The 22,147-nt window shown below is 30.7% G+C and overlaps 2 protein-coding genes across 14 annotated transcripts in view; both read left to right on the top strand.

Annotated features, from left to right (window-relative positions):
• Window positions 1–29: 29 nt before the first annotated feature.
• On the top strand, window positions 30–7,543 carry LOC130900746 (uncharacterized). Of its 2 annotated transcripts, XR_009060214.1 has the most exons (4): window positions 39–105; window positions 199–264; window positions 2,074–4,965; window positions 5,046–7,543. XR_009060214.1 is itself a non-coding variant. In XM_057811564.1 (3 exons), the coding sequence occupies exons 1-3, from the start codon at window positions 93–95 to the stop codon at window positions 2,661–2,663; spliced, it is 669 nt and encodes a 222-aa protein (XP_057667547.1). In that variant the 5' UTR covers window positions 30–92; the 3' UTR covers window positions 2,664–7,543. The 2 variants fall into 2 exon arrangements, 1 of the variants encoding a protein (XP_057667547.1); XM_057811564.1 differs by having other exon boundaries at window positions 30–105; window positions 2,074–7,543.
• A 466-nt stretch (window positions 7,544–8,009) lies between these two features.
• LOC130900747 (uncharacterized MFS-type transporter C09D4.1) overlaps window positions 8,010–22,147 on the top strand; it is a 55,297-nt gene continuing 41,159 nt past the window's right edge. Inside the window, exons 1-3 of one of the 12 annotated variants that reach the window (XM_057811570.1) lie at window positions 12,849–12,947; window positions 13,208–13,282; window positions 21,814–21,888. The gene's annotated coding sequence lies outside the window, so the exon portion shown is untranslated. The other 11 variants (XM_057811574.1, XM_057811578.1, XM_057811567.1 and 8 more) reach the window with 11 other exon arrangements.

The following is a 22,147-nucleotide window of genomic DNA, read 5'->3' on the forward strand; positions in this document are numbered from 1 at the left end:
TGCTTGTAAAAATAAAAAGTGAAAAAGAAGAAGAATTATAACAATTTCAAATAGTGAATTGAATAAAGAAGTTCTATCTATTGTGGTTGAATATGGATATTCAAGGTAACTTTATATTTAGTGTATTATAAAAATATTTGATAACGATTAAATGCAAGTATAAGTATTTTCGTTGTCATAAATTTATCTATCTTGTAGGGCGAAGAAAACTTCGAATCAGGAAATCAACACGACCAACACTGAACTCAAATTTATCGCAAGATGGTATGTACAAAACTTTATAATAACTGTTTTTGCACTCATAAAAAATTATACAGTACTATTTTATTATTTATAATCAGATATACACAATAAACCAATGTATCAGATCACTCAAAAAATTGCATTTCATAGAAGTTTCATTCAATGAAACGTTTTTATAGTAATGTGAATTATTAGATATTCTCCACACATAATAACTCCCAACTGTGTTTTTAATGTCAGCTGTAGAAAGTTTTGGTATCCTAGGCACACTTGTGTATATTTAATATAACGCCCCATAAATGTATTACATTCATATGTGGACACAGATATGGGTTAAGTTACCTTAATTCACAACACAAAACACAAGTCTGTAAAATTACAAAAACAGATAACTTTGCCACAGTTTCTAAACTTACAATGAAAGTAGTTGATGTTACTGCACACTATAGCTGTAAAAGTTTTTATTTTGAGTACTATACTACAAATAAAATTGTTTTTATAAGTTTCAAACTGTGAGATTCATTTGATTTATATGCTAGTTGTTTTATTGAAGATGAATTGTTCGTTAATTATATTTTTCATTAAATTTTACCTAGTAAATAAATAAAAATGAGCTAAAAGCATTTGACACAATGTAGTTGTAATGCTGATTATATTAAGGGTGTACCCCATATAATAAATCACTAACATCCAACCAATTTATGTCAAACCAAACAAAAAATTATGGGAAACAAAATACAAATCTTTATATTTGGTTAAAACTTTTCAACTTGAGCTATATCAAGCTTTCAATGCAAATACATTAAGACCTGAATGTTGATATCAAAAATCAATTCATACTAATATTAAAATGAATGATGTGTAATTCATAGATGCTGTTTGGACATTCCCAATCAAAAAGTATTTAATTTTTTGACAGTTTTAAGAATTTTAGATTGTTGTTAAGTATTGTAAGATTTCAAGAAATAGGTACTTTCTGCCGATTTGATCATTTTATACTTGTCTAAAGAGACTTAGGTACTTCTGAACTAAATCAAATGACACATAATAATGTTAGATATATTTGTACAAATAGGCCTATTGAACCAAACGAAAAATTTTTAATTATGATTGTAGATTGTTAAATAGAAATTTATGGAGCTGTTGATGATATTAAATCTGATTACACTGTTGACTATCACTACACCAACCCAACAATTACACTTTCTAATAGATTTTTTGAAAACAAGGTACTGTCTCAAGAGACTAATTGTGAACCTTCAATTTCTAAAGAGTATAACTTGGTTATTGAAATGAAAACAGTGTTGAATTGTAAATTATGTTGTTCGTGATGAATTTGAGATCTATTTTGATGAAAAATTAATTTCAAAGCTCCAGTTTTTGAAATCAAGGTATTGTCTCAAGAGACCAATTGTGAACTGCAATTTCTGAAGACTACAATTTTTGTTATTAAAACGTGACAGTGTTCAGATTGTAATTCATTTTTTCTCCTGTTGAATTGTCTTAATTGGAGGGCTATTTTAATGAAAAATTAATTTAAAAGTTTAAATTTTTGAAATCAATGTAGTCTCAAGAGACCAATTATGAACTGCAATTTCTGAAGACTATAACTTGGTTATTGAAAAGTGCTATTAAACCAAATGAAAATTTTCTAATTATGAATGTAGATTCATATATTTTTAACTGATTTTTTATCAAAAGAGACAATTTATCATAAAAACATATGAAAAGGTCTAAAAAGTAAAAAGTTGATCAAAATCGTTAATTATTAGATATATAAACTGTTTTAGCATTGTTAATGTAGTAATTTTTGTAATTCTGTTTTTATAGATGTTATCCAGAAAAATTTAGAACCACTAAAGCAGAACATACAAAAGAAGATTAGAGCTCAAGAAGCATACTATCAAAATTGTAACAATGTATCAGTAAGTCCAATGACTCATGACATTAAACCACCAGTTCAACAGCGTTTAGGCAGAAAAGTACCATTCACAGGTACCAATACGTCGATGGTTCCACCAAAAAAACGGTTATATAAAAACACCTTGAATAGCTCGATATTGAAAAAGAAACACCTCAAACGAAACCATGCCCAAATAAGACTAAATATGATTAGAGAAAAACAAAGATATGAAAGTATGATGGCGAACAATCTAACAGGATCTAGAAAAATTAAGATTCACGGTAGAATACCTAATGCCATCGTACCAAATTTCAAGGTACAAATTAGAAACAATGGTAACATTACCAATAATGGTATAATTGGATACAAAAGGCATAAGATATCACTTGATAGTGAAATACAAATAGCAATAAAGCAATTAGAGACTTTGTATACAGGTGAAAAAATTGTTATACTTAAAGTTAAACCTAAAGCCACGACCATTTCACTGAACGACAGATTTACTAATTTAGATTAAAGTTGAGAATCCTCATTATTTTTAAGTTTAATATAGTTAAGCTCTATTTTGTAAAATATATTATAATTAACATTTGAAATTAATGCTGAAGTTGTCTTTTTATTTAAAGAATTGTGATGTTTGTTTACAAATTAGTTTTTTAAATATCAGTTTTCTTACATGCGAATATATTTCTTTAAGGTTGATGTCATTTTTCATATTAAAACCTTTGAAAAAAGAAGTGGCTGACTACATTTTGGAACTCGGAGATATTTAGAGAAATTCTGTAACATTTATAGGTTTTAGACAATTACACCATTAGGATGTAGAAAGTGGAAATAAATAAGTTAATATGTTGAGCAGATATTTGAAAATTTTTATTGTTTATTCATAACATGAGAAACATGTATCGCAAGTAATAATTGAATGCTCTAAGCAAACAAATGTTTTATATTTAGTACAGTTCTACAACGATTTTGATCTTTGTTACGGTCACAAATTGAGGCATTTATTAAAGCTGTATTCAAAAGTGAGAAAAACACTATCAATGGCCACCTATACCTTTAGTTAAGTTATAAAAAGTATTTATTTCAAGTTAATATTGAAGATAAAGTAAAATTATTGCTAGCGCGAGAAATTCTTTAAAGGCTGCTTGACGTGATGCAAGGCAACGTGCAATGCAAAACAAGATGCAATATTTCTTGATCAAAAGTTTACTTTATTATTCCCGGGAGAAATGAATTTGTCTTTCGCCAAGGATTTCTTAGTTCTTTTTAACGTTTCTTCATCCATTCTCAACTAATTTTTGTATGTTTTCTCGTCTAATTCTATAGCTAAACTCATGTTTCCCCTTGTTCTATCTAGCCAGGACCTGGCCCACCATCGCCTAGGTGCTCTTTTCTGTCCATCACACTCCATAAGCAAGCTAGCAGAAGATATAATTATTGCCAGTGATGCACTGACCACTTTTTTATGTTTACTTTACCTAGTTTGGTTATTTTCATTTTTAAACTGCACACAAATATTAAATAAAATGTAATATTTATTTATGCAATATATTGACCTTGCAATAAATTGCACTTTGTCTTGCATTATGTCAAGGGGCCTTAAAGAGCAGCAGGGATCTTTTTACTTTTTTTGTTCGTTAGCTGTGCACATACAACATTCTAATACCTTAATGTTTTATTAAAAACACAATTTTCTGAATACGTTCGCTGAAAATAATAAAATTTAAAATGTATATAAATTTTCAACAACAACAAGATATACTGGGTGGTCCAATAAGAATATCCCTTGGACATCTCGGGAACTAACTAAAATGGAGTTTCAGGACAATATTTCCAATAAAAAATATCCGTACATAAAGCATGAAAACTATTTAAATTTTTTTTAATATTGGGAGAGATATACCACGTCTTCCAAAAAATAAGCCTTTGCTATGTTAAGAATGAGCTGAATTAGAGCAAGGTAAAAAAAATTAACATAAAAGTTGTATCAACAAAATATTTTTAGAATTTTTCACCATCGGAAACGATGTACTGGCTGTTGAATTTCAGAAAAACATTTTAAAACAAAAGTTGCCACGGATTAACCAGAAATTTATTTGGGTTTCTAGTAATAATGGTCCTTTCACTATCGCAGGATGCCATAAAGATCTTCGGAAAAAAATTTAAAATGGAAGGCGTATGGTGAAAAAAGTGAAACTTTACACAATAATTTCTCATAAGCCTATGTACTAAATTCTTTATAAAATTATGTATGTAATATACAGGATGTTCCAATAAGAAAATAAAAATGGTTGTCTATGATAGAACTGCCAATTTACACAATTTTCTAACTTTTAACATGTACAGGTTGTTCCAATAAGAATGGTCCTTGGCCTTATCAGGAATTGACTAGAATAGATCTCCTGAAAAAATTTCAATTGCGAGTCTGCACGATTATAATTTAGAGCTTTTTGCCCCAGTTTTCGATTGGTATATTTCACAATATCTGATAGCACGGCATCTGTAAAAAGGAGTTGCCAACACTCAAGTGATTCTTTGGGATCTTGAAAAGGACCTTTCACGCCTGGCAAACGAATTAATTATATTTTCAGATCTTGTTTTATCTTTAAATCATTATCGTGTTCATCAGATTCAGTTATATCCATGTCTTCAGTTATTTCTTGTTAGGTGTCAGATTTCTCTCTTTCGTGGTCTTCTTCTGCTTCTGAGCCCGATTCTATGTCTGAACAATGTTCTTTTACCTCCCATAACTTCAATAGACACTTATTTGACACTAAAATACTACTAAATGTACAGTGGGGTATGCTGTGAACGCGGTAATAAACTTGAATATATCTCCTACAACAGTCCGTTGTTTACTGAAATGTTGCTGCACGTTAACAAGTATAAAACGAAGGTACTCGAGGACTCACGAAGCTTGTGTATGTTAGCCGATTGTTATAGCATTTTAAAGTTAGCTGGGGTATATGATACCCCACCTTACCGATGCAGGGTTAATTTATATGAAAAAGGACACCACTTTTTTTTATCCTAATTGAAGAGAGTTTATTTAGTTTCTTAAAAATTTGTTGTAATTGAATTCAAATGGAATTTGATAGTAAACTAGCTTCACTCCTAATATATTCGTTTTTATAAAGTCCTAAGTGAACTTGGAATACAGTTGTAGTAAGAAATGAATATATTTATACAGGACTAGCAATACCCGTCGCGGCTTCGCCCGCGGTTTATTGATGAACCTCCCGTAATATAGGGATAATTCAATGAGAAATGACTTATGTATTCTATGCATTAATTCAATTTGGAAGTGTTATAAAGAAAAGATCAAATCGATTCCTGCCACGTTCAAAGATTGACCTTGTGATTTATTGATTGCCATTGCAAAACAGACTCTAATAGGGAAATGCATCTTTTTAAATTGAAAAGGGTAGTCTGAAGGTATAAGGGGTATGCGTGGTATAAAGACTGATTCCCCTCTGGCACATCCGGTTATAATTATAGCCTCGATTACGTTTTTCTGAAGAGCGTTCACACGTAGTCTCGTACCGTTGCACCATCAAATGAATTTAACCCTTTTTAAACGGAAAAATTAGTTTTTAGATATTCCTACGGAACCCATTTCTAAAAAAGAATTGCTTTGATATCTCATTTCGTCATGAAGAATTGCTAAATAAATGGTTCCGTAATAAAAATTTTTGTTCGACTCTTTGAACCCTTCCCAAGTCGAATTTTGAAAAACGCAGTAATTGGTTTTTAGGTATTTGTACGGAGAATGTTTTAGTGCAAAAACGAAGTCGATATCTCAATTAGCGGCCTCTACACACCGATAGAAACATACCCTCAAATTTTCATGTCTCTATCTTAAATAGCCTTGGCTGGGCGTTGATTAGTGAATGAATCAATCAGTCAGTCAGGACATCCTCTTTTATAGATATAGAGATAATTCTAATCACACGTAAGGGAAGACAGGGAGAAACGAGACGGCTTTAAATCTTTAAACTCGTTTTGTACATATCAAAATTCAAATCTACTTCAAATAGACCGAATATTCCATAATTGATTAGAAAAAATCCATCATGGAAATAACATTAGACAAGAAGTTCAAGAGAATATTAACCCAGAAAATGGACTTAAACAACGGTTTCTTTAATAATGTTGTTTCCTGTGTGTGTAAGTTTTAAAATACTATTGAATTAAAAGTATCTTATCAAATTCTTTTCATACATGTATGTCCTGGGCTTGGCCCAGAATGTCTAAAATTCTTCTCTTATTTTCTAATACACTGTTGGATTTCCATCCTCTGTTTTTTTCCAGAATGTCCTCTAAAACAATGTCCTGTGTATGCTTCAACATTAAGTATACCCAGGTACCTACTAAGTAATCTTTACTGGTAATTTTCCAATGGTATTTATGCTCAAGGGTTGTATGCCATATTTTCTATTTTATACTGTTATCAGTTCACTGCAAAAATACCGTGGACAGACTTTAAAGCATAAACATATTTGTTCAAATGCTATTTAGAGTGACGCACCCAGGGCTCCGCACCACTGCACATTATGTATTTCGACCTACAAGTTGTTTTGAAAGGTAATAATTCCATTATTCGTCTCCAAGCACATATATGTAATAATATATGTGCATATATGTAATAATATAATATGGACAGTTGATATGGGAAAAAACGTCCCTACGTTACGGTGCCGACAATATTCATTTTCTCTCTCGTTCGAGACACTTTATCTATACAGCGCGTGCTTGAGAATGCGCAAAGCCGAGCTGGAACCTCGGAGGATAGAGAAATCGTTGCCATTCTGTCTTTCTTATGGAAACTGTTCATATAGAAGAATTACATATATAGCCAAGCACCACTATTCTTGAAACTTTTCAGTTTCGGATGCCTCAAACATATTTCTGTTTGCAAAATTTCGCGAAACGCAATTACTTTCTGGATACTCCACTCCATAGCCATAGTACGTATTTCAAAAATAAACACGTGCGATCTCGTGGCCCACATGACGCATACTGAAAATACGTAGTGTGGCCGCTTCATGGCATTAATTCTCGCATTAATCTCTTTTACTTGAGTTATCGTCTAACGGCAATGTTAATGCTGTTGTTAAATTATCGCTTTAAGTCGTGGCTACACCTACGATGAACGTCCATTATCGCGATAATTAATGACATTTCTCGTTAGTATGGCCCCAAAGTTAATAGGTAACATTGAAAGTGAGTTTTCCCAGAATATGAATTTTAATGATGTAATTGAAAATTTTGCCACAATTAAATCGAGAAAGAAGTTTATTAAATAAAAATTTCATTTAGTTTATGAAATAAGATTTGAGTTTATTTTTACTTATAATTTATATTTAATTTTAAAGTAATATATAACGTTTAAAAGAGTTCGAGCTGATTTTAATTTCCTGCCCGGGTCCCGGGTCGATTTTAGCCCCAGGCCCCACTACTTCTAAATCCGACGCTGTATTACAGGTTCTATTTCTTTTATTGAAGTATAAAAGACCATATTTCTCCTCTTCAATGAGTATTCCACAGTATAAAAAGCACCATATTTTTGAAGACGGACATTCGGAAACTTTTGTCAAAAAATCTCATCACCATAGGTTGTGATGATTATACCATAACAATTAAATTCTTTTAATTTTTTTGGTTCTAAATATTTACTGAAACAATTATTTGCGATACGATTTGCATTTACCTACTGGTACGTATATTTCTAGAGTCTAATAATTATTATATCAACAAATTATATGAAAATCGGTATTTTGTCCAATTTGTGCTTATTACACTAATTAACACGTTATTATGATTGCTTGGAAATACCATAAATTCTAAAAGTTGAAATATTAATTCTATAAAGCTACTTTTTGTGATAACATCGTGTTTTAAAGAAGCAGGTAAATATTCTTATTGTTTTCAAATGGTTCTAACTCAAAACGGATCCATTTAAGATCACCGTTGATAATAATAATTCAGTATAAAGAACTAGAAAAATAAATAATTTTTGTTCTATTCTTCTTTTCCTCTCTTGGACCGTATGGTAAGTTTTCCATTGAAAGTGAAGTGCTGTGAGAATTAGTATTACCTACCTGAATCTTTTCCTAATATATAAGCGAGTACATTATGTAATAAAAACTTAATAACCCGCGGCTGCTTCGACATTTCACATTCAAATTTTCGATAAAACTGGAACATAAAAGTAAGGAAAGCAGTAACATCAATTAATAAAACAAGCTGTATAAGTTTCTGATAAGATTCAAACCTAAGTTCTATATTTTCATCCCAAATATTAGGTCACCGTCTCAATATTAAGGGGAGACAAGAAAAGAGGTCAATATCAACAAAAAGAGATAGAAAAGGGACTAATATACACGATTTCCTCTTGGGGAAACTGAAATTACTACGCAAACGCAGCCAGAACTCTGGTAAACGTAATAAAGCAACACACTATCAGCGGTTATAATATAATATTATCAATCACAATAATTTCTTTTATTATTGTTTCGTTGTGTTGGTGAATACGGGATTCTATAAAGTGTTATCACTAAAAAGTAATCGACTACATATTTGATTTTTGATTATCTTATTGGAGTGCCGAAGGATTGGATATATCATTCACGTGGAATAGTACCGTGTAAGTGTTTTTTGGACTAGTTTACTCATTAAAATTAGACTACTATAACAATTCCTAGATTTTCTTACTTTTTATATCCATTTTCGTGAGAAACTGAAATTGATTTTAGTTGCGTTCTAATTGAAAATGTTATTCATAGAATCGAATTCATAGATCACCTACCACACGAATATTAAAATATAATCTGCTCCAATTATTCAAAGACTTTTGATCTTTAATTGTCTAGTTTGAAATTTTTTATATACATCAATTTAAATTATATTCACGTTATAGTTTATATCATAAAATAGAAATTTTCGTATTCCTCAAATTTTTTTTTACTACTACTATATGAATAATTACAAAAAATTTTATCTTTTCGTAGCTTACTTTGTTTCATTGATTTTTCAATTTCATTAATTAATTTATCGATGTAGGTCCTTTTTTGTATGGCAATAATGACTTCTATATCTATTATTTATATATTGAGAAGTCTGTCCTATGTAAACTGCATCATAATTATCACAAGAAGTTTCATATATTATACTTAGTTTATTTATGGGTGTTTTAGATTTCAGAATACTCAAATATCTTGATAATGTCTTATGATAAACACGCACCAGCACACGTGCTGACTCTTGCCTCTATTTTAGTGAAACTAATTCAGGTGTAACTGAGTATTTTTGGTTTTTTTTAATCGACTACTTTAAGACAATTTCCATTTAGAATACTTGTATTTATTTTGTGTTTTTGAGTTTTTTCATTGCATTCATGTTTAGCAAACTCGTGAACTTCTTAAAGTGGAGTTGACCGCTTCTCATTAGATGCAATGAGAATTATTCAGAATTTCCAATTGCAGAATATCAGAAGTTTCCAATATACTTTTCAGACTATATTTACCGCTTACCTTGAATAAGTACAACAACAATGTTTTGCATTTCTTTAAGTAGCAACTTTTTAAGAAGCCATGTAATAATATAACTGGAAATAATAAGGCATAATTAACTTCACAAACTGTACAGAAACCTTTCGGTAAAAGCATTTATTTACCCTACGGCGGCCACTATTAAATGGGCATCAGCTGTTTTGACAATTCGTTAGATTGCTCAATCGACAAGAGTAAGAATTGTCATTACTCGTAAATTTTCTAATTATCAAAAAGCTTTGTACTCATTTAAAATCAAAAACTTTTCCCGCATTGATAGCTTTTTACCTTTTCATGTGCGACATCAAACCTACTTTCAAAATTGCGGGATTTCCTCTAAACATTTTTGTATTTCCAATTATAAAAGTGAATCATTAAAATGAATAAAAGCAAAGCAAATAATTCTGTTACTTTCTTACGTTGCTACGCGTCTTTCTAAAATCCTCCTCATTGAAATACAAAATCAAATGTATTGAAGAAATTGTCATAATATAAAATTTTAATGAAATTCGGATAAATAATACAATGTCGTGAATAATTCTAGTAAAGTTTATGGTTAGTATAATAATGATCTTTGTTAAAATCTTATATATCATAAATATATAATATGGTACTTTTAGTATATTTTGAATAATAATCAATGATTAGAACTGTTTAAGTTTATAGACTTATTATTTTGTATTTTGAAACATGTTGACATCGGTAATTGAATTTAGTCTAAAGATATGTTCTTTTAAAACAAAGCTTTGTTTCTTCTATCTCAAAATGTCCAAAATATTGAGTAAAAAGATACAAATTTTTCATAAGAACAAGAATGAAAATACACTACCGGTCAAAAGTTTTTGCTCACCCCATAACCCATACATTAAATTTCAAAATACAACACTTTCTCTTTCATATTGTCAAGCGAAGGTCGAAATGGTGTTTTAAAAACTAAAAATAATAGTGTCCATTATTTGTTTACTTTATACGAATGCATGTTTATATTTTGTCGATTACAGCGACAAGTTAAAACTTGCAAGTACCGATTTGTTTATTATTCTTTAACTGTGAATTATTTCTTCAATTATTATCATTGCAGCTTAGTCTCAGATGCAAGAACGTGCTGCGATTTATACTCTTTGGACCAAGACAACTTTCATGAAGTTCGTATACGAGTAAATGAGTAAAACCAAGGAACAATCGGTTGAAACTCGTGTAATCGCAAGTCTTTGTAGTCTAGGCAAAAGTAACCGTACCATCACCATTGAATTATAAATATTTCGACGTGCTGTGGATTACAACATGAAAAATATCATGCATCTAAAAGGAGCTTTGGCGATAGAAAAGATTCAGAGGGCCATTGAACAGCTGGAGGTGAACGTATTGTATTGATCAGTAAACGTGGTGAACGAATCATGGGCCCAGAGATACCAGCTGAGATCTGCCTTTGAGGTTTTTGACACTTAGAAAAGAGTTTTAATACGCAGGCCAAAAGAAGGACATATGCTTAATCGATGTGTAAGGAAATTGAGAGAAGCTGGCCTTTTTGGAAGGGTGTCTATGAATAAACCTCTTTTAAAACGTCAAAATAAAAGAGGTTGCACTGAGCTAAAGAGCATAAAAATTGGATGTTGTTGATTTGAGGTTTTTGGATCAAAGGAAGAACGAGTGCTAGATCCATCTGTAATCCCGACTGTAACACACGGCGGAGGCACTGTGATAGTTTGGGGATGTTTTGGAAAAAGGATAACTAGACAATGATAAAAATTGAAAGGATTTTGAAGGAAAAAGTCAAAAAAATATTAAAGGAAAATGTAGTACGTTCTGGTCAGCGCCTAATCGGCAAAAAATTTAGCGCTTGACAAGGATCCCAAGCATTTCTAGATACTGTACAAGTAGTATTTGAAAGAAGTGGAAACGAAGAATGTACTGAAAGTGATAATTTGGACATCACAGTCGCCTGACTTCAACCTGATTGAATTGTTATGGGACAAGTTGGACAGGGAAGTCAGAAAGCAGTGTTTTACTTCCACTTCACATCTTTGGAATATCCTGAGAAACGAATGGAGCCGAATAGACGACAATTATTTCTCTAAATTGTTACAGAGAACGCAAAAATTGTGCACCGAAATAATAAAAGCAAGGGGGTACATCTATAAATAGAAAAATTAAATATGTACAGACTGTAGTTTTATTATTACTATATTGTTATCTTGGACAAAAACTTTTGACCGGTAGTGTACTTTGTGTTTATACTAAAAAAAATTGTTAAATTCTCCAATTAAGATATTCGATTTTAAATAATATAAAAAATAAAAACTCTTAAAAAAATTATCAACATAGAAACTGTTCCTGAGAATTTCTTGCTGGACGCGAGTTACGTACGAAGTAATAGCTGACGACATATAACAAATGCGATGACTCCCTGGAAACACAAATTATCTCGCCACTACTGATGGGAACATCTAATATCTGTTTACCATATATTAAATTATACAATATATCTCTTATTTTATGCCCCATAACGTATCGTCTCGTATTACCTAATTTCTGTTTTATATTAATGTGATTGTGAAGAATAATAAATCTACCTGTTTAACTTCTACTTACTGTTGTATTCGTTAAGATTTATTGTAAACTGACCGTCCTCAACGTCTTATTTAAGCGGTTCCATATGTCCCTTAGACACTTGAAGTTCCATTAACTTATCAAATTACTTACCCCTATTTTAGTATTGATGTGACGTGATGACCATAAATATAATTATTTATAGCTTTTGTATACAATAGGATTAGTATTTAAGAGAGCATAAACACGCATAAAGTGTTCTATATAGTCTTGACATCCAACAATAACAGTAGTCACATTATTGAAACCACTTCATTTATTTATATTTTATGTTAATAAATAGTTTTTTCAAAGTTGTGAATTAAGTTATTTAGCTCAGGGAAGATAATAAAAACTGTATTTTATTACACAATAAAAGTATATTTGTGATTGTAATATTGTTTTCAAAAATTTGTCAATTTTTATTGTGAAATAGGGCCAGGATACAGAGATTCGCCCTCGTATGCTGTGTTAATTGTTTTTGGACTGGAAATTCATTAGAAAATTGTGTTTAGTAAATTTTCAAGTGTTGAGTGAGATAAGATCGTTAACGAAATAATTAGTGATTAGGTTATGAAACAGTTGAACTAGATTTGTGCTATTCAAAACATAGTATATATTGAATAATGATAAAATAATTATCTCACTGTTGTTTTTTGGTAAGTGTAAGCATATAATCTTCCAAAAGTAGTACTGCGTAAATAAAAAAGTGTTTTTAAAACATAAGGTCTTTTCAGCATCAGATAAATCACATATTCGCTGATTGCGGATCAAAAATGAGATTTCTATCCATGGAAAAAATCACAATCCTAACTATCTACAAAAAATTTTTATTTTTATTACTTCAGTTTCGTGTATTAATTTATATCTTTATGGTTTTTATGTGCTTATATACTCATTAATTCAGTTGTGTTTTCAGGTTTTTTACAACTATTATCGAGCAGCTATCAGTGATTTACCAAAACACGTATTTTATGACATTTTTATTTTTAAGGTACTTAATAAGAAATAATTCAATATAACCATTTACTTTTAAGGTTCACACTTTGCTCGGTCTTGAGTATCTTGGATCTAATTGAAAGATGTCCTTTCAAAAATGTATTTTTAATCACTGGGACGCCATTCCAGTATTCTCTTCGTCTTTATATTACCTGACAATCTTATATGGCGATATGGCCAGCCCAGTTCCATTTTAAATGTGTGACTCTTCAACTGCATCCGTAACTTTTGTTATTCTATGCATTTTTTTGGTAATGTCACTCTTAACAAGGACCTCTCCTTGACTCGTTAAGTTATTCTTATTTACACGTTTGTTTGTCAATGTTATTCTTTCCGAGCCAAAATGAAAAACTGGTAGAGCGCAATGATCATACACATTTCGTTTGAGACATATCGGTATATTTGACTTTAATACATGTCTCAGCTTGCCAAATGATTTAAAACAAAATTAGCTTGGGTACATTTATGAAAATTTCACGAAATATTTAGATTATTCTATGATTAAATTTAAAACGACCGTTTTGCATTCGAAATTAGATTTTTTCCGAATATTTTGACTGGAAATTCCACACCAAATTACCAAAAAAATCTACTTTTCAATTATCACTGGTCTGCAAATAAATTCTTTTTTTTTCCTTCTCGTTTTCATGCATGAATTCATCATATTTTGTTCTCTAAACACGGATTCTTACATAAAATTAAGCACCACACGTAAATTTCCAATATGACATTTATTTAATTAACAAACAATATTATCAAAGTATCAATCATCATAACGAAATAAAAAAATATTACGGTCTAAGTTTTACAGTGAAAAATTCTAAATTATAGTCACAAAATGAATAAATATCGGTCAGTTATCTCATTATATGGTGAGAAAATTTGAGTTATTTTGTGGTTTTTTTCCTTTTCATCGTTTCTATTGAAGTTTCTCGGCACATTGACCAACAAAAATCAGCAAGCATTGCATAATAGTCTGATGAAACCTTTCACCATGTTCATCTGATACGGCTCCAAGATTTTCAGGAAAGAAATCTAAATGAGAGTTCAAAAAATACATCTTGAGTGACATATTGCATCCTAAAGCTTTGTCGGTAGTTTTCAGCTTTTGCATTCCCAAGAAATTATGCAAGGAAATTTTGTTTTTAGATATTGAAAACATGCACTATCTTCATTCATAGTTTTCACAAAGTTTTTCCCACCTTTATGTGAAGTGTGGCAGAAAAATTTTCTCAATGGCACCAAAGATTTCTGAGATACATTTTTAAGCCCAGGAGTTAGTGGTCTTAGTGGTCAAGTTTTATTTTGTAATGTTTTTCTCTTGCGTGACTGTCCCACTCACAAAGAAAACAGCAAAACTTTTTGTATCCTCCTTGTAATACAGAAAGTATAGCGACGACTTTTAAATCAGCACAAATATTCCTTAGGTATTGAGAATATTCAAGTTTTTTGAGTAACACCTCTAGGTTTGCATAATTTTCCTTCATGTTCGTAGCATATGTAACGGGCACAGATGGGTATCTATCACCATTATGGAATAGAATGACTTTTATGTTTATTTTTGAAGCATCAATAAAAAGTGTCCATTTACTAGAATCCTCGGGAAAACTCGGTTCATGAAGAAACCCTGCAGCATCATTACAATGTATCAAATCATCTTCTTTGGAAAAGTAACTCGTAAAATCTTGCCTCTTACGAAAATATGAAACTCTAGTAGTTTTATCCAATAGATTCCACTGTTTTAATCATGATCCAAGTAATTCGAAAGTCTCTAATAAGATCATTTAAGTCACCTTGTTTAAATAAATGAGATTCTTTAGATGGACTGAAAAATCCAGATAAAGTGTATGAAGATGTAAGGGCAGAAAGAAAACTCGATTGGGATTGTAGACCAGAAATATTTCCATTTTCTACTTTCTCATTAGTTGGTGGAACTGGGGATGAAGTGCCTTCACCATGAGGAATTAGTCTTTTTGTAGATGGGACGTTCGGTTAGGTTCGGGTATACAGTCTTATTTTTATTTTTGTTTATGAATCCTCGTGTTGATGTCATGCAGAAATAACAAGAAATAATAATCATTTTAACTCCAAATCGTTGGCATTGTAAACGGCGTGGATTGTGCTTTCCTTCAAGCCAACCTCTCAAAGTTCTCGAGCTGTTGCAACATACTTTTGGCAACCAACTGTATCTCGTTCATCGATAGAAATAGTCCTTATAAAGGGTTGACTTCGGAAAATCGACATAACCAGTATATTATAGTAAAAACTTGATTGGATGAACGCAAGTTTTGAAGTGGTCACAAAAATCGAAATTTTTCGACATTTTTTGCGAATGTCTCGTTTTTTATAGGTTTTACGCTATTAATATTTACCATCAATATTGTAGAAAACTCAATTTTCTACAACTTAGAGGGCGTAGAGTGCGCGGTCAGAAAATTATCTGAGGTCAACTGGTCGTCCTTGTAATATTAAGGTTATAATTTATTGCAAAATATATAATTATGATTTTGTATCAACTTTCAGATTAAATTCAATCTTTATTTTTAATAATTCTAAAATTTATCATTTCAATAACAATCATAATCTCTTTTGTTTATTGAAAATTGAAAAATCTCTGAACGCCCTCTATCTTGAAACTAGTTCAAGATATAAAAAAGTGTTAAATATTAAAGTTGTAGAGAATTGAATTTTCTACAATATTGATAATAGATACAAATAGTGTTAAACCCATAGAAAACGAGTTACCTGCAAAAAATGTAAAAAAAATCGATTTTTGTGACCTTCGACCCCTGACTTTAAAACTTGCCTTCATCCAATTATATGTGAATTATGAGAATAGTTTCAGGATGCGAAAATACAAGTTTTTATGTGGTAATATACTGGATATGTCGATTTTCCAAGATATTCATCTAATTTAGCCTAAGATGACTGGACTAAAAATTCCTTACAAATGTAGGAAAAACTACATAAACTTTATTTTAAAATAATTTTGAAACATCTATTTTATATTTATTGGCTCTGCTCATAACAAAATACATAGAAGACATATAAAAAACTCAAAACTAATATAGAGAACATGAACTTTATGCAAAATGCTTCCACTCAACTGTTGTAAAGTCACAGCGAATACTGCGCATGCGAGTATTCACTACCATAAAAATCATCTTCGGCACTTCCTTTCTTTCTTTTATAATCGCTAAAACTTATTTTGTACGTATATACATTATTTTTAAGATTGAAGCACAAAAAAATTTAAAAAAAACCCAAATTTTTGAAATTAAAAAAAAACATATCGAAGAATGTTATGGAAAAAATCAGCCAACGGGAATACATTCAGAACATTTGAATCGTCATATTTATGACAAATATTTTTTAAAGGATTAAATTGCAGACCAGTATTATTTAAAAGTAGACAAGTCATAATAATCTTCAACTGTCTTTGATAGGATATCTTAGTACTCAAACTCAAAGAGCTAACGAATGAAAATCAAATATCGACATGTACAGAAACAACATTTAAAGAAATGGTGGTTTTTAGTAATACGGTGCAAGCCTGTGTTAGCTCGGGAACACAGGGGGCTGCGCCCTCGTCTTAAAGGTAAAACGCACCCTCTTGCCATCGAACGAAAATTACGATTTTTGTGTATTAACTCATGCTGTCTATCGCATTATTAATGAATCTTAAAATACGTTTCGATTAACGGACTAAATTGATACAAGAAAACTTTGTTACCGTCCTTCATGGAGTAAATTTACATTTGCCGCATGGCTTTGAAACTGGGTGCTGTTAGTGAAACTCGTTGGCGAAGTAGAAGTGATTCCACAGTAAAAATATTTGGCAGACACCTAGACGTCAAACACTCTCAACCCTTCCAAAAAAAAAATGTCTTCTGTAAACTAAATGGATCCTTATAAAAGATTCCGTTATCACCTGATTTCAATCCTACAGTTAGGAGCAACGCTACTGGACTGCTTACTAAATTCCTAGACTTCAAGGTAATAGTTATTGCAATGACTGTTCTGTAGATATTCAAACTACACCGTTATCAGACTATTCTCAAACGAAAAACCTTGACATTACTCAAGCCTGGAGACTTATAGAGTCAGTAATAGTAAGATGCTTTTAGGATAAATGTCTTTAACTGGATTGTAGACACAACAAATCAAACAATGGAAAACCGTTTTGCCAAACATAAACTGCTGTATTTGGACTTGGGTGTCTTCAACTAGAATATTTGATCAAATGAAGGTAAAATTTCCAGAAAATGCCTTGGCAAAATAAGTGTATTGATTGCATCTGTTGATGCTGTCGATGATGATGATGATGATAAAGACAAGCACAGAGAAGCAATCATATCGTTTATGAATGTTTGGCCCAGTATAAGCAGGAAGTTAATCGAGCAAGATTATTGTAGCGATAGGACTAAAAGATGCGATAGTAGGTACTGAAAATATTAAAGGAATTGAGAGTATGGATGACGATTTATATCTACCTGAAGATGAAGAATATGAAGAAACCATAGGTAAAGACGATGCACAGTAAAAAGTAAATGTAACTGGTTTATGTGCATTTGAAGTGATGTTGTATTATAACATGTACTTTCTACATTATTCGGAACTGTACAGAGTGTTCAAATATTTATTGATGATGTCACTAACACAGATTACTTTCAAGTTAATGTTACTAAAGAGCATATTGCATTACTTTCCGGTTTCCTAATATTTATAGAAATTGTAGTTTTTAGTAATACGACGATATTTGCTACCCCTGTAAGCGATAAAGGCTTGACTATAAAGTATAATGAAAAAATATCAATAATGAGCCCCGGAAATAGCCACTAGGGTGAAATTATCTGAAATCTTAATAAACGTAAAGGGAAATCCTTTCTTAGGTTATGTTATGAAAAAAACCTACTATCTAAATTCGAAAAATCTAATTCAAACGGACTTTCTTATAAATTTCCATCTATTATATAACTCCCCTGTATCACCCCTTTAGAGGTGGATAATAAATTAATTCTCTATTACTGGGATGTTATGTTGTATAAAGAACATATTGTATATTGTATACAAATTTCTAGCTTAATTAAGCAGCAATGTTAAACAGTTCATGAAACTTTTATAAAAATCGATTTTTATGTTCTGCTCAGTTGATTTATTTTTGAACCACAGAATATGGGTTTGATTTACCTTTTTTTCTTAAACCCTGTATATAAAAATATATCAAGTCAGTAATCTATTGTTATTTTTAACGCTTTCAAATCAATTCTCAATGCTTAAAAAGTATTAAAGCTGCCATTATCGGTTATTTAAAAATTTCATTGTGTTATTATGAAAATAATAGATATTTTCATGAAGCAATTATTTAGTTATAAGTTTTTCAAATTAACTAAACCGTAAGTTCCTTTCGATAGCGCTATTTGTTTGATGTCAGCTTGTACTGGTTTTAGCAATTTATCAATTTGCTTACAATTGTAAATTGTTTTGAATATGTCGATAAAGTTAATTGAAATCTTATTATCTCAATAATTACCAGCAACGCTACGTTAATATAATGTATGAATATGAAATTATATGGGAAATAAATGTTAATTCGACTAAAATGAAATCCGATTAACGTTTTTACATTAATCAACCAATAACGACCTTCTCAATATACAAATATGATAATATTATTCAATAAAATCAAATTTAGTGCAAAACTCACGATGCGATGATACATTGGCTTCGTTGACCTTCAGTTCTTGGAATAGTTTTTATATATATATTATGATTAGGTCAGTTCAGGTTCCGACATTGGATGAAACATTTGTAAATCTAAAATATTTCATTTTGTTGTTTTGATGTTAAAGTGATTGTTATGTTATATCTGTATGTATAAAATTGTGTGTTTTTTCGTTTATGAGGTACGTAATGTAAAATGGAACTTAACAAAGTAAGTTTCCGTAAAAACTTTAATTTACATGTTAGGTTTTTAATAACTTATATTTTTCACTTATTAATTGAATATAAATTAATAAATTGAATGTATGATTTTATGTGACATTTGATTGATCTACAAATTAGATTCGAAATTGTTGATGCAATCACTAATAAAATGGAAAGTAATAATTGGATTAGCCTTATCTTTATTTGTCAATCGTGATTCCGATAAAATAAATTATCACAACACTAATATGTATTTCGTTCTGTCGTATTGAAAATTTATTCAAATCAGTGTTTTTAAGTTTATTTAGGTACTCTACAGGACGTCCCAAAATTGACACCGGCTCAAAAATTGCGAAGTAAAACAGATTAAATAATAAAAATTAGAATTTTTCTGGAGTTTTAAAATCCTATTGACTGAAAGATAACTGCTTGAGTTCCGAAAAGGGGAACCAACCGATTGGCTTCAAAATTTTACCATATACTCTATTATACACTAAATGATTGTATAGTTCTACCAATATCAATTGCAGATTATAAAAACCAGTTCGAAACCCTTGCCGACAATTTTTTTTGATCTACCATAGGCGTAGATACCTCATTTTATAAATTTATTATTTTTATAAATAATTTTAAAAACATGTATATCTTATGCAAAGTATATATATTATTTAGACAGATGGACTTAATTGTAGTCCTACTTAGAACTTGAAAAAAATCATTATTAATATTCCTCGATAACTTGCTACAACTATAACAACAATTAAATTATAAAACGTAAATAGACGAGTAAAATGTACATGCCTGTAAGGGCGTTTGGTTTAAAGAGGGTACCAGACTTGAACTTAGCCCTAGTTTTTTTCACAGCAAAAACCATAAAGGAAAATAATTTCTTTGCAAATAAAACAATAATGGGTTCTTTGATAACATGTTCAACACAATTTTTCCAAAGCTCTTGTTGGTCTGCTGCTAGAACTTTCTTTACGAGTTCTATAACCTCTTTACTCAGTTTTGGAGACTGATTACATTTTCGTAATTCTGATTGTACGTTTGCCCATATTAACTCTATAGGGTTAAATATGCAATAGTAAGGTGGTAGTCTGAGAAGAGTATGACCCTGTTCTTTGCACACACAATATAATAAATTTTCTCCAACGTTAGCATTGTTACTGCTATTATTTGGTATCTTAGGAATTGCGACCAGTGGTAGGATGCGTTGTCCATAACGATTACTGACTGTGGTTGAATGTTAGGTAAAAGCTGTTCATTAAATCACTTTTCGAATAATTCTGCTGTCATATCTTCATGATAATCAGCTGCATAATTCTAAATTTTTCTAGCAGATATTAATAAAACATAAAGCACGAAACCAGCTTCCAGCGTGTACTATTATAATGCGTTTCCCTTTAAAACATGGTCCATTCAAACACCAATTTTTACTCGTTAAACCAACCGAAATTTACTACTGTCTGACTGTCAATCCATATTTCTTCTAGATAAATTAAGTGTCTATTAGAATTTCGGTGGTCTTTTATTTGATGCAAATAATCTTGTCGCCATCGAAAGATTCTTGACGATTCGGTTATTGCCATCAGTTTATTCAGTTTTTTCGAAACCACATTCTGACATGTGACAAAACTTGACGCGATGTTTCTGAACTAGTATAATTTTATTCTGGATAATTTGATACCTTTTGCTGTATTACTTCTAATGTCGCAGCCCCTTATATAAACTTCTTTACATGTTTTTCGGTTTTGTGAATGATCCACAGCAACCCCTTTCGTGACTACTCGATAAATGGAAAATTCATTTTCTCTAGTTAATTTAACAATTCTCATCAGATTGCTGCATGTTTTCCTTTTTTAAACTTTCGAATATATTTGAAATAACTTGCTGTGTTTGTATATGTAAATCTTTATTATTGAATGTTGTCCAGTGAAAAACTTAACTTAAGTTAAGGTTAAGCTTCCTTGAACCCCCCACACATCGATAAAATAAATTGCGTCCTCAGAAAAACTTAAGGTCCATTGTAGCATTTCAATGGACGAAACGATTATTGTCGAGAAATATTCTGCTATACCATAAAAAAAATTCTCGAGGGCCCCCACGGATTGAATTAAATATTATATATATATATTTCAATTGAGTAACGAAAATGGAAGTATACAACTGTCCGATATGTAAACTTATACTTTCAAAAATGTTAAAACTTATACAAATACAACAAAAAAATTTGAAAAATGAATTATATGTTAATAAGAAACTAAACATTGTAAAGTATCTACATATCAAATTATTTACACAGCATAAAACTAAGCTACCGATTTTACGAACTAAAATTCAACTATTTCATTATTTTTAAGCTCGTTTATCTTAGCTAATAAACTCCTTTGCTTTATGACACTTTTCGTATTTTCGATTTTAGTGACATTTTTGTAAGGTTCATGCATATTTTTTTTTTATTTATCACAGTACTTCTTGAGCATTCACCAATGGTATAAATTGATGCACTGCAAATGTTTTTTTTGAACACTCTCATCACCTAAAGTAATACTTACATATTATGTTTATACCGCAACAAAAATTTATTTTTCTTTTTAGAAAACTCTCAAAATAGATGATTGTCGGCGGCAAGCTCTCTAGTTCTCTTATGCGGATTTTCCTCAATCTCTAAAGGTACATCTAACTTTTTTTATCAGTAAATTGAACATTTCTATCTGGTTTTTCAATATTTTTTACATGTCCAGTTTCGCGAAACTTTTTTTCAATTTTGTAGACTGTAGACGGTGAAACGTGTTTACCAGGATATTTATTATTAAAAATTTTACAAAACTCTTTTTGAGTTCTTGTTTTGTTACTACAACCAATCATAATTAAAATGAGTCTCGGACAAATGAGCCGTAGTTGAATTTAATACACGCTTAAATATTATACG

Source organism: Diorhabda carinulata, chromosome X (assembly GCF_026250575.1).
Source record: "Diorhabda carinulata isolate Delta chromosome X, icDioCari1.1, whole genome shotgun sequence".
In the NCBI taxonomy this organism is placed as follows: domain Eukaryota; kingdom Metazoa; phylum Arthropoda; class Insecta; order Coleoptera; family Chrysomelidae; genus Diorhabda; species Diorhabda carinulata.